The following is a 12,483-nucleotide window of genomic DNA, read 5'->3' as shown; positions in this document are numbered from 1 at the left end:
GAGTCTGCCCAGTGTAGTGAGTTAGTTTCTGCCGGATTCACCGGGTGAAACTCCCCTGTATAGCGTTCACCCCACTCATAGCGTCCACTCCACTCACGCGCGCGTTTCACATGAGAGAAAAATACAAATCATTGCATTCACTCCACTCAAACATTCACAAATCACAGACTTGAACCAAGTCTACCAAAAAATGAACGTTGCCGCAAAGCTCACTAATATTCGCAGAACTTGGCAGCGTTTTTAAATAAATGAAACATAAACAAAGATTTGAGTTTTCTGAAGTATTTATTTAGTCACGGTTGAATAGTACCAAGACAAAATGTATCGATTTTGGTCACGCGCAATCCTAATAATTATCTCTCATGATTCTGGTCAGCAAGTTGATATCACTTTCAACGAATCCAATGGCATCTATAATATGAAATAGCACAAAAATATGTAACACATAACATACATTATTATTTCCGGTCAATTATGTAATTTATTGAATATATATATCAACATGTTACATACTTGACTGGATATATATATATATATATATATATATATATATATATATATATATATATATATATATATATATATATATATACATACATACATACATACATACATATATCATCTAAATAACTGTATAAGGATGCGTATCTTCAAATAATACCAGTAGTTTTGTAGTTAATATAGCATACAACTATTATATTTCAATTGGAGTTAAATACAGCAAGAGACACATAACAACAACAATATTCAAATAAATGGTATTATTAAGATATTGCCTGAAGAATCAGATTCATTCATACAATTTTGTGCCTGAAATAAACAAGTAACTTACGCCGATTAATCACTGTAGAGGAGTCTGTTAGGAGATCCAGTTCCTGGGTTGCTGACTGCTCCTTTTGTTGACTCTTCTCGAAGAAATGTCTTACAATTAGCTCCAGTGCTGCATCGATTAGAAGCGACATGCAGTGTCATAACACCTATAGCAAGTATTAGAGATGTAAAAAATTGTAAATTGTCAGTTGTATATTACTATCTGTGCATCTTCTATCCATTTAGTGTAAGGCAAGGCACCATTATGATCAATCATTCCTTGGGTCAAACTAATTAACATTCTTGTACGCCTGGTAGACAATAAGGTTCATTAAGGAAGAACAAGCCGGGGGGGGGGGCAGATATTTGGACTCTAAAACTCTTAAAATTTTTTTCTGATCTTCAACTTGTGGAGTTCATTCTAAAGCTCTTGGTGTTAAAAAAAAACTTTTCCATAGAGTTAACACTGTGATGACGGCCGTTTTGAATTTCAAATATCGGTAAATGTCGGGTTATTTGTTTGTCTAATACCAAAATTTGTACCGTGACCCCCGAGTTTTATTCTTGATTAAGTAAGAGAATGATTGAAAGTTTTATTGAGGAAAGTTTGAGCAAAAGTTTTAAGTCTTTCACTTTCGAGGTGCATACCACCTTAAACGCCAAGTAACTGATGAGTCCACTGCGGCGCCATTCATAAGGTATGAAAGACTCAGTAGATTAGAGTACAACACGTTAAACTTGTATCAAGCTAAGAAATGTATTGTCCTGTAGCTAATTTTGAAAAGAGACGGAAAATTATGAAAACAAGCGGAAAGGTGATAGAGAAACAAAAACTATGTATAAGTCTGTGTTTCCATCAGTTAGTGACTAGATAACGTGTAGCGTTCATGACGAGGATATTGCTGGTGCTTTTAAACAAACACTTAGGTTTCTAAACGAAAGATACATCTAAATCGAGACCATAATTCTCTGCAACTGGTTGTACAGAATATTGAACTGCGACATAAAAATCTGCCTCTTTAATAAAAAGGAAACGAAAGCTTAATTTGTAAAATTTATCACTAACCTGCGACGTGAGGGCAGGCCATTGAGGTACCGCTCATAGTTTGGTATGCTGTGTCGCTAGTGTGGTATGCACTTCTAACGTTTGAACCAGGGGCAAAAAGATCGAGGCATGTGCCGAAGTTGGAGAATCCAGATCTGGCATCGGTGCTAGTGGTTGATCCAACAGTCTCGGCCTAGGGTAATTGAGAGAAAGATATATAATCTTAGCAGGTTAACACGTTCACACACACAACACAAAGTGATTTTACTGAATAATTCGAAGCAAAGCGAAATATGCAGCAATCCCTATGAATAAGTCACGAATCTTAGCTTTCGGCGCCATGACTATCAGCGCCATAGTGCACCCTTTGGACCCATTCCTCGCTTTCATGTAATGTTATGCACATTGTAAGGCAAATTAAGGTGAGTGACTTGCCTCAGCAACTCTTGCAGGGGAGGAGAGGCAGGCGTCTCGGTTGTCATTACCGGCAGCGACTGCAGTTGGATATCCAGCAGCAATAACACCGCGAGTTGCATCGTCCATAGCTTGGTTGGCGCCACCGCCGAGAGACATGGAAACGATACCTGGTGTTGTACCACCTTCAGCGATTGCATTAATACCTAAAATTCAAAAAAGTAGGCAATTGCCAAATCAATGACACGTCTTTTAACAATTTCCATATACAATATATAATGTAATTGAACAATTTACATATACAGTATATAATGTAATTGATTTTCGTAAAATTAACATCTGTTAGAGACTGTACTTTTATATATTACCGTCTGACATACTGAATTTCGAACGGTAGAACAAATAAACTCAAAAATCGACACACACACACACACACACATATATATATATATATATATATATATATATATATATATATATATACATTTTGTGTATATATATATATATATATTATATATATATATATATTATATATATATATATATATATATATATATATATAAATTCTTTTTCAGACTGTTGCCCTTCTAAGACCTCAGGTTACATTTACGAGGACACAGTTAACGCTCGCAGGTCTAGCAACTTGTCCAGGGCATTTACCAAAATTTTATGGACATACCTCCGACGATGTTGGAGGTTAGACCAAGGCCGATGCAGTTGAGGACACGCACTGAGTAGACTAATGCACCATTGGCAATACCGACATCTTCACCGGCAGCTGTACCTGCACAATGAGTTCCGTGACCATGGCAATCTTCACCCTAATGTATAAAAGAAATTTGCAATTTTGTTGCGTTTGTCATTGGCATGAGTTACAAACCTTCCCGGTAACATTTCATTCGATATGTATTTCACAAACCAACCATTCCAAGGTGAAAAGTTGTATGTTAGGAATGATTCGTTTGATTTCGTAACCTACTGGGTGCAGCGCACCTCGGGAACAGATACTGGGAAATTCATTTTTTTTTCCAAAATTTTACTGATCGTTCGCTTGTGTGTGTTTGTTTTGTAACCTGTAGAGCAAATGTTGTTTTGTACGTCATGAAGTCACATTGTTCAAACACAGTTACCTTAAATAAACTGACTGGTTTTCAAACACGCGATACACATTTTTGGTGGCCCTGCCAATGACTTTGAGTCCGCACCAAAGCTGGGCTATTCAAAATAGAATTATGTAATTTCAAATACCAGACCAGTCGTTGATATGTTGAGTAAGAGAAATAAACCATTGACAAGATTGTCAAATTTTACTTCCATGGAAACTGTTCTCTTTATTAACTTTCTGGAGTCATTTCCTTCCTATTAAATCGTAAGAAATGGATCAAAAGAGGATTTCTCAAGTTCACTGAATGGGAAAATTTATGTACGATAGTCAATTTTCAGTACCCTCCTCGATCATAAAGGAAAGCAGAGATTATTCGGGTTGTTGTAAAATGATTCAATACTCACTCCATTACTCGGGTCGAAATCCCAGAAGTAGTCGGCACGGCCTCCGAATTCGACGTGGCTATGACGGATACCGGTGTCAGCAACATACACTCGTGCTCCTGCACCGTTACCTGTGATTTGTTTAGAAGAGCAAAGCAACGATCAGTCCCAATCCAAATACTACGTCACTTAGATGGTAAAACTCTATAACATTTGTCTTAATTAAGGCCATTTGACAGGTTTGCACTGAGGGATACCCTACTTTTCCCTACACAAGAATGTTGATAAAACCACTATTACACTTCAGTAATATTCCATAGCTTTTAAGTTCAGTAATAAATAAAATATCTGGACGACAACATTTATCTTATTCACCCAATGACATCTGCACTGTTATTACGGTTGCTGGTACTAACAGCGCCGTCGTTCCCGTCACCATTGCTGGAAGTTACAGGGTAAATGAGTCATTTATCGTGCTTACCGTAATAATTGCAGTTGTTGTCGAGTGGAAGAGCCCTCTGGTTTGAACGATCACAACCCCACTCACATGCGGCTCTCATAATGGAATCTTCTTCAATATACTCAATAATATCCACGTTTCTCATCTGTTTAAAACACAGTGAAAAGCTTCGTCTCGATTTGAAAACCGACATGTGTAGACTTTTTTGTGAGGTTATAATGGCAAGTGAGAATCGTTTGTATAGGTCACAAGATAGTTTCCGATATCATTAAAATTGTCGGGAAGTGATGACCATGAGGGCATAGTTTGAAGAATTCATTAGCCAGCCAAACATAATTCATTAGCCAGCCAAACATAATTCATTAGCCAGCCAAACATAATTCATTAGCCAGCCAAACATAATTCATTAGCCAGCCAAACATAATTCATTAGCCAGCCAAACATAATTCATTAGCCAGCCAAACATAATTCATTAGCCAGCCAAACATAATTCATTAGCCAGCCAAACATAATTCATTAGCCAGCCAAACATAATTCATTAGCCAGCCAAACATAATTTATTAGCCAGCCAAACGATGTCAATATTGTCACTATATATGCTGATTGTTAATGTAGACGCCTGACATAAAGTTTTAAATGCTCGAACACAACTTTTATAAATTTACTGTAAAACAATTATTCGAATTTACAATAGATAAAATCGCGGGCACGGTCGTTAATTCACATGCAAAGTCCTTATGTTATGCAGATCAACCATGTGACATTAAAGTATACAGTATATTCTACGGAGAAAATCGACGGACTCACCGTTATGGTTTACTGTCACCTGTTCCAATTTTGTCACAGTTACCATGGAAAGAGGAAATCTAACCAGTCATTGATTTTAAGCGGGTGGCCGCATTTCAAAAACAGCGCCCTCACATGTGCATTTTGAATACCAAGGAACGCCCCTTTGACCATATATGGGCATATTTAGATGACAGGTGACTGTATATACCTTTAACGTAGTTTATACAGGACGCGTTTACTTCTGTGAATTTTGTTACTTCACAGATTGGTTTGCAAAACTTCCAAAAATCGTGCTTACAAACAGGTATGTATGTAAATAAGTCGGTGATCATTTAGACATGTACTGGAATTTAAGCCACTGGACAGTCTACCCGACACCCGTGTTCTCACAGCCATATACGGAGCATACCAAAATCGACAACCCCGAATGATCAAAATTGGAATGGAGGGGAGACGAAGCTTTAGTGCTACAGGATTCCATACATACTCTTTGGATGACGTCCTTCGGAGCTTCCACGGCAATACCATTGAAAACAGCCTCGTAGGTTCTCTTCAATTCGGCTTGTTTCGGCAGACGTTTCAGCAAGTCAGCAACAGTGTAGCCATCCTGAGACAAATAAAGCGCAAGATGTAAGCAATTCTGTAACTTTGACAGAAAATGTACGCACACCAGCTAACCAAAGCTGGTAATACCAGCGTTTTGAAAAAAGAAGTACACATAGCTGAACAATTTGTCTCTTCCTTTTCGCCACGTTTTCTGTTTGCTTATATTGCTGTTCTTGAGGAAGAATGCACATGTGAGTCTACCAATGCGTGGGAGGGGTCATTTTGAGCCTCGTTGTGGTTCAAAATAAGGTTTCGATCGGCTTAATATAGAATACTAATTATATTTCCCATAGGTGTTATTCACAGTCGACGACCATTTAGAATTTGATGCGTCGGTAAATGTAGGGAAATATGGTTCTTTAGTATACTATTTTATGCTGATCTCCGATTTGTATTTTTGATTTCGAAAGTAAATGGTTTAAAGTTACCTTGAGGAAAATTTGGGCAAAATTTAACTCATTAGATTTCGAAATGCGAAATTCCGTGTGGTTGATTATACGGCTTTTTAACCCCTTTGAGCGCCAAAGTCAATTTTTGTCACCCTTATAAAATTTACCTCGGTCAATTTTTGTCAGATTTTTTCCAAAATTTTGATAAAAAACTGTGGCCAACGAAATGTTGTGCTCATTTGGTCTAAAATTATCAGATAAATTACAGAAAAGCTCATAAAAATTGGGAAAATGTTGCACTAAAATTTTGGTGGGAATAATACACTGTTCTTTCAAAGGGTTAAACACACTAGCATATCCTAATGAACTGTATATGTATTCCCTTGGAATGAACGCACGCCTGTCAATAAATTAATCACTCTAACCTTGATTTTGATCATGTATCTGTTCGGCACAGACTCCTGGACAGACAGGATCGGTACAAGCTCAACAGCTGCCGCTGAGGCGACGAAGAGGGCGAGGAGGAGAAGACGCATCTTGAACAGGTGTCTGCGGAAGAAACGAGAAGTTGAGAAAATACCTCAAATATCATCATACCTAAGACAATGACGCTATAACTTCATTGACTTGGCGAATGTCAAAACAGTAAGGATAGTCAGTCGTTGCGAAAAGTCTCTCGCTTAGCAAAATCAAACGGTTGAGCGCATATTGAAAATACTCAACCTTTCAGCGATGAACACAAACTACGAGGATGAGTCGTAACATGACTTGTGTGCAACTTTAACCCTTTCACCCCTAATTCCCTGTAAACAGGTCCACAATCACCATTGATAACAATAGGTTTGGACAAAACCATGGTGGTGAAAGAGAGGTAAGGCAATGCGGATAGCATGGAATGTTGAAAGTACATCGTTCAGACTGAATTGTGTACCTGTCTTGACTGCTGGCTAGTATACACCTACAGCAGTCACAGCTCTGCAACGACAAGTTATAGCCTCAATCTTTACTATTACAATCGCGTAGAGTAACACTGTGATGTCTCACACAAGTCCAGTACATCAACCACCATTGGTGAAGTGTCTGCCCTCCGCACACGCACACATCTCTCAAGCTTGCTCTCGTATCGGACCACGAAAGGTAACAAAAGAGACTCCCGAATTCAGTAAAATCTGTACAATTTTACTCACCTGTAACTCTGCAAGAAGTCAAGTGAAGAATCCGTGAAACAGAGATTCTTATATACATTTTTCGAGACATTTGTCAAATTCGATTTGACAAGCCTATCAGTGACAGATCATACAATTTAATGTATTTATGTGCCCTATTTTTAATGTCTCTTTATCATGTTGCGAAATTCATAATATAATGTACGCAACACAACATTATGTGAATGTCCACATCTGGTAGTTATGGTGATACATATTTTTTGCTGACGAAGGTGTTCAGCTGATAAACACCCGGGCTGGAAAAAAAACATGCGCAGTTGTGCAACTAATAATGACGAGATTAGTTATTGGTAGAATGACCAATAGGATGAAGCGTTATTGGTAAAATGACCAATAGGATGAAGTGAAGAAAATGCCAGATTATTTTTTTCTAAAATCATCTCTCTCGTTATATTTCGTGAACTTTTGTCGAGAAAAATACCAATTTTAAAGTTACCAATTCCCATTGCTACTGTCTTATTACAAACAGATGATTTTACAGATGTAAAAAGAAAAACCGCTTAAAAGACTATTCCATGTAAGGTGTTAATATTTTATTCTTGTTGTTATGCTGGAAATCGTTTCTAAGGTTTTATTTCGTCGTTCAGCTCTGGTTTTGGCGCTGTACATTTTCTTTTGGCACTTGTCTTCATGAATACGTGCCTTTCACAAACAGTAGAGTAGTGAGACAGCAACGTATCGTGGCCAGGCCGTCCATATGTGTAATGTTTTGTGACAGACTTTTTGTTGCACTGAGACGAGTGAAGACAATATAAACTGACTACTTCTTACCCTCTGAGCTCCAAAATTCAACTTTGGTTGCATTTATCAAACACACACCAGTCATTTCTTTCAGACTTTTGCCAAAATTTAGGTACAAAAATTGTAGCCCTTGAAATATGATGTCCATTTGGTCCAAAATATGAATATATGACGAAAGATTGCCATCAAAATATTTGGGAAATAGATCAAAGGCATTTACGTTTGCGTTCATTCGGTTGAATATCGTTTAACGATGCCGAATACTCAACATTTATTGGTAAGAGAGTTGCTACTATGCTACGATGCAAGTACTTTTGAATTATTTTAAAAAGTCAGCGTTCCCTAAGACAGCAAAAACGATTTACATTCTGCTCAGGGATTCGGTGAAACCCCTTTAAATAACCCTTCGAGCGCCAAACTCAATTTTTTGTCACCTTTATAAAATAAACCCCGGTCATTTTTTTTTTAAATTTTTGCCAAATTTTTGATAAAAAACTGTAGCCGATAGAATATGATGTCTATCTGATCCAAAATTATCAAAAGTATTACAGAAAAATTCATAAAAAATTGTAAAATGTTGCAGTAAAATTTTGATGGGAAACATTACAGCACTCAAGGGGTTAATGTCTAATACTACGGTACAGCTAAAGGAAACTACTATATGCGCAGTGCCTCGCAATTTACGTCTGTCTAACATGAACTCAGCATATCTCACCGGCTTTCTTGTCTGGTATGCATATATGCATATGTATGCATAGATAATGTATGGCTCTCCATCTACATTGCATAGTGTGTTGTTTTTATTCAGGTGTGGTGTGGTCCAAGGGTCCTCTTTTTAATTTGTCGGTTAAGTGACAATCTTACTGTCGTCTCTCGTTTATTACTTCTCGCAGCGGATGATCTTCCATTCGACTCATGATGTCATAATGTGCCTTTTAAATTCCAGAGCTTCGCAATTCGAAGGAACAAGTATCGCAATGGCGTACATCCTTGTAAACTGCACCACATACATATTCATATTCTGTCACCTAACGACTGCGCAATGTACACAGTGATGTCCACTAGAGGAGATTTGCGCGTGCGCAATCTTCATATCATGAACATAGGCTGATTCTAGCATGCGGCACAAAATCCGAGCGATATAACATATTTTCTATTTAAAATGACTAAACAATATTAAGTATGCGAACGCTAATTGATCCTCTTCGCGCCAAATTTCCTCATTCTGTTTTCTCTGTTGTACGACACATTGAAATCGCTTAGGCTTGTATCATTATCTTTTTTAAGGCAGCTGTTTCTCGTTCTGAACAATTCTTTACTATCGCATTTCAAAGCCGCCGCGGATTTTGCACAGATTCCGTCGCGAGTTCACCCATCGACCGAAACCGACACAAGCTGCACCGTTGAAATGCAAATTTCTTTTGAGAGAATATCCAGGCTATGTCTCCCACTGCCTCTTGACTAAGCCTAGGCCTTCAAGCGCTGTCAACTTTGTTGCTGATAATATGCCCAATATACGCACTGTCCTGCCGATGTAGAAATAATTGTACGGATTACATTTTTCTGCATTTGGAAGGACGCCCTCACCCATCTCTAATCTGCTATAGTTATCAGCTTGCTTCCTGAATTGACATATTTACTTACCAGTTACGGTAAAAACAATTCTGAAGGGTCATTTTATCTTTGCTGTTATTTTCACAGGTAATAAATTTCATACGACACTTTACCTTGTAATGTATATTTTTTGTGTGCGCCATCAAAACATACCTCTGTACAGCTCAGTAGCAGAATTTTGTAAAAATTGGAGACTATATACATAAACAAACATACAAATAGACTGTACACTCACTCGTGAAAAGTTGAAAATTCAGGTAGTTTTGAAGAGAAAGAATTATCAATCTACTGGATAAAAAGCTGACCTAAAGTAATCAAACAAGAAAGAAGTAAATATATTACATGAAGAGCAGCTGGTCCGGGCTGGCGTTTTCACACAAATGGTCGGCAGTTGAAATAAGAGCGTTAAATCTTTGAGTGCTGTATGTTTTGCCGCCAAAATTTTAGTTCAACTTTTTACCTTTAATTTTGCGTTAATTTTGTGTTTGTATGTATTTTTATGTATTTTTATGTTCTGAGCCTGTAATTGGGAATTTACTCCTGTTGGTTATCTGAATAAATAAATAAATAAAACATAAATTACCAATTTTTATGAACTTTTCTGTAATTTTCAGATAATTTTTGACCAAATGAACACACAGTTTTTAGTCAAAACTTTGGCAAAAATCTGACAAAAATGACTGAAGTATATTTTATAAGGGCAATAAAAATTGACTTCGGCGCTCAAAGGGTTATTGGTCGATCAGTTCGATGAAAACCATTAGGAACATACCGTAAAGGTTTGCGGTGGCACAAGCGACATGTTGACCGTTCTGATATTAGTCTCATCCGGAGTGAGGCATACAAAACTCCCGATGACTTCACTGGCTGACCAGAAAGGCACAAACAGTACTACAATCTGCAGGAAAATACAATGATTCGTAATCCTAAATTATACACGGCACAAATACTAATATGACATCAGATTGGAGAATGCACAAGCTTCTCACGGTGTTATATCCAATCTAGATCTATGCCACAAAATTTGACGACCTGAAGTAGCCAAAACGCGTGCAATAATAGGAAAGTTGATAGAGCCTTTTGTTAGTTTTGAAACTGAGGACTATCGGGAATTATTTTCATCCGTGTGTTCCTGTGCAAATTGCAGTTGCACAGACCTCTCGGGAAATCGCAATTAGGCCAAGAAAAATGTAAAGTTTGTTTCTCATTCTCGCGCGCGTCAATTCAGACATGCTGCGTCATCCTTTTTTCCTGAGGAAATAAAAAAAATAAACGCAAAAATACGCGACGATAGTGCATAACACAGTGCAGTATAAAACAGAACCGTAAACAAATTAATTGACACTAACAGTCCATTCAGAACTGTACACATATGTCACTGTTATATTAAGCTGTCAAAACTCCGCATTGCGGCACTAAAAGTCAAACGACAGAACTGTTGCGATAAAAAATGCTAAAGCAACACTGCTGTGCATTTATCTCTGCGTGCATTCCTGTGTTTTCATTTTTGCGTGTTTTTGTTGATTGAAGAATAAAAAAAATTGAGAGTAAAAAAACCCGCGTCACTGCATCATTTTTGAAACATGTCTAGGGTGAGAAACAGACTTTTTATTTTTCTTAGCCTTACATTTATAGACAGAGTACTCTCATACAGTCGTACCTGTAGACAAATACATATGTATAATGCTTTAGAACAGACTATGGAAGCTAAAAGTGTAACTTAAGCTCTCATATCTTTCACCCTCTCGAATTATTATGCTTTCCCTTTACAATTCTTGTCTACTTCGTTACATATGGTGAAAAGTAATACGCGTGGTATGTGAATGATATGCTATCGCACAATACGACAGATCCCTGTGGCGAGATAGTCGGGGTTATTTGGCAAAGGGTTTTTGGTGAGCGTCTATCGAGTGCTGGGAGGACCACACTCGCTAGACTGAACCCTGACGCAATCCGCCCCGTTCCGGCACGGTCTTTACTTGAGGTGGAGTTACTTGCCGGATAAATTCCCTTGACAGACGAAATTGGCTGCCACACATTGACGATAATAATTCAACTGTATTGCTTGTCTACTTCTACTTAGTGTTTTACCCAGCGCCTGTCAATTGCAAAAACACAAGCCCTGTCTGAAGGCTCTTAGACCTGTCCAAGGAATACACTAACTTTGACACGTTCACCTATAAAACATCGTTGACCAATCAGAACTGAGGACTGGCATAACTAAGCAATAAGAAGTGGATGACATCATCCTACTGAACATAGAATTTCAAAAAATAGAAAAGTGGTACATATCATTCCGCCAAATATTAGATACCGTACAAGACATCATTATTTATGTTTATATTTTCAACATAAATAACAGACCACAACGGTGAGGTAGTTAGTGTACAAGGTCTTGCATTGTATTCTGTGGCTGTCCCTGCACAAGTTTAAGCGTCGAGTGAGTGCAGGGGATAGTATATTACCTGGGTCCTGTCATATCTTTGTTGGAGTTAGTGTCTGTGACATTGCTTGTCCAAAAACGATTATTCCTGCAGTATTGTAGCAGACTACAGTTTAGATTTGTGTAGAATACTACTTTTCTTCTCATAATAGTTGGCTTTGCAAAACACCAAGTCGGTATTTGCACTGCGGTGTAACATCAGTGCTCACATCCATCCATCTGCCACTCATAGGGTCATATGCAAAAAATGGATATTTAGAGGAGGGTCAAATTCCAAGTAATTGACTACCCATAATTTTCTCCGACCCACCCCCGGGACCCACCCCACCGTAACGTTCCTTTCGACAAAGCAAGAGTGATAAAATGTTAGGACTCTTTCATTGGTGTTTCATGCAGAGAGAGAGAGAGAGAGAGAGAGAGAGAGAGAGAGAGAGAGAGAGAGAGAGAGAGAGAGAGGA

At 37.9% G+C, this 12,483-nt stretch overlaps 1 protein-coding gene across 1 annotated transcript; it reads right to left on the bottom strand.

Annotated features, from left to right (window-relative positions):
- Positions 1-266: 266 nt before the first annotated feature.
- Positions 267-7,269, bottom strand: LOC139128013 (aqualysin-1-like). The gene is made up of 10 exons (XM_070693880.1): positions 7,189-7,269; positions 6,427-6,550; positions 5,494-5,613; positions 4,239-4,362; positions 3,779-3,888; positions 2,949-3,090; positions 2,291-2,475; positions 1,877-2,048; positions 833-977; positions 267-411 (listed from the first exon to the last, which is right to left on the bottom strand). The coding sequence occupies exons 2-9, from the start codon at positions 6,535-6,537 to the stop codon at positions 838-840; spliced, it is 1,104 nt and encodes a 367-aa protein (XP_070549981.1). The 5' UTR covers positions 6,538-6,550; positions 7,189-7,269; the 3' UTR covers positions 267-411; positions 833-837.
- Positions 7,270-12,483: the final 5,214 nt, after the last annotated feature.

The sequence above is a fragment of the Ptychodera flava genome, unplaced genomic scaffold (assembly GCF_041260155.1).
Source record: "Ptychodera flava strain L36383 unplaced genomic scaffold, AS_Pfla_20210202 Scaffold_41__1_contigs__length_1339820_pilon, whole genome shotgun sequence".
In the NCBI taxonomy this organism is placed as follows: domain Eukaryota; kingdom Metazoa; phylum Hemichordata; class Enteropneusta; family Ptychoderidae; genus Ptychodera; species Ptychodera flava.
Note: the sequence above shows the minus strand (reverse complement) of the source record. Positions and strands in the feature narration are given on the sequence as shown.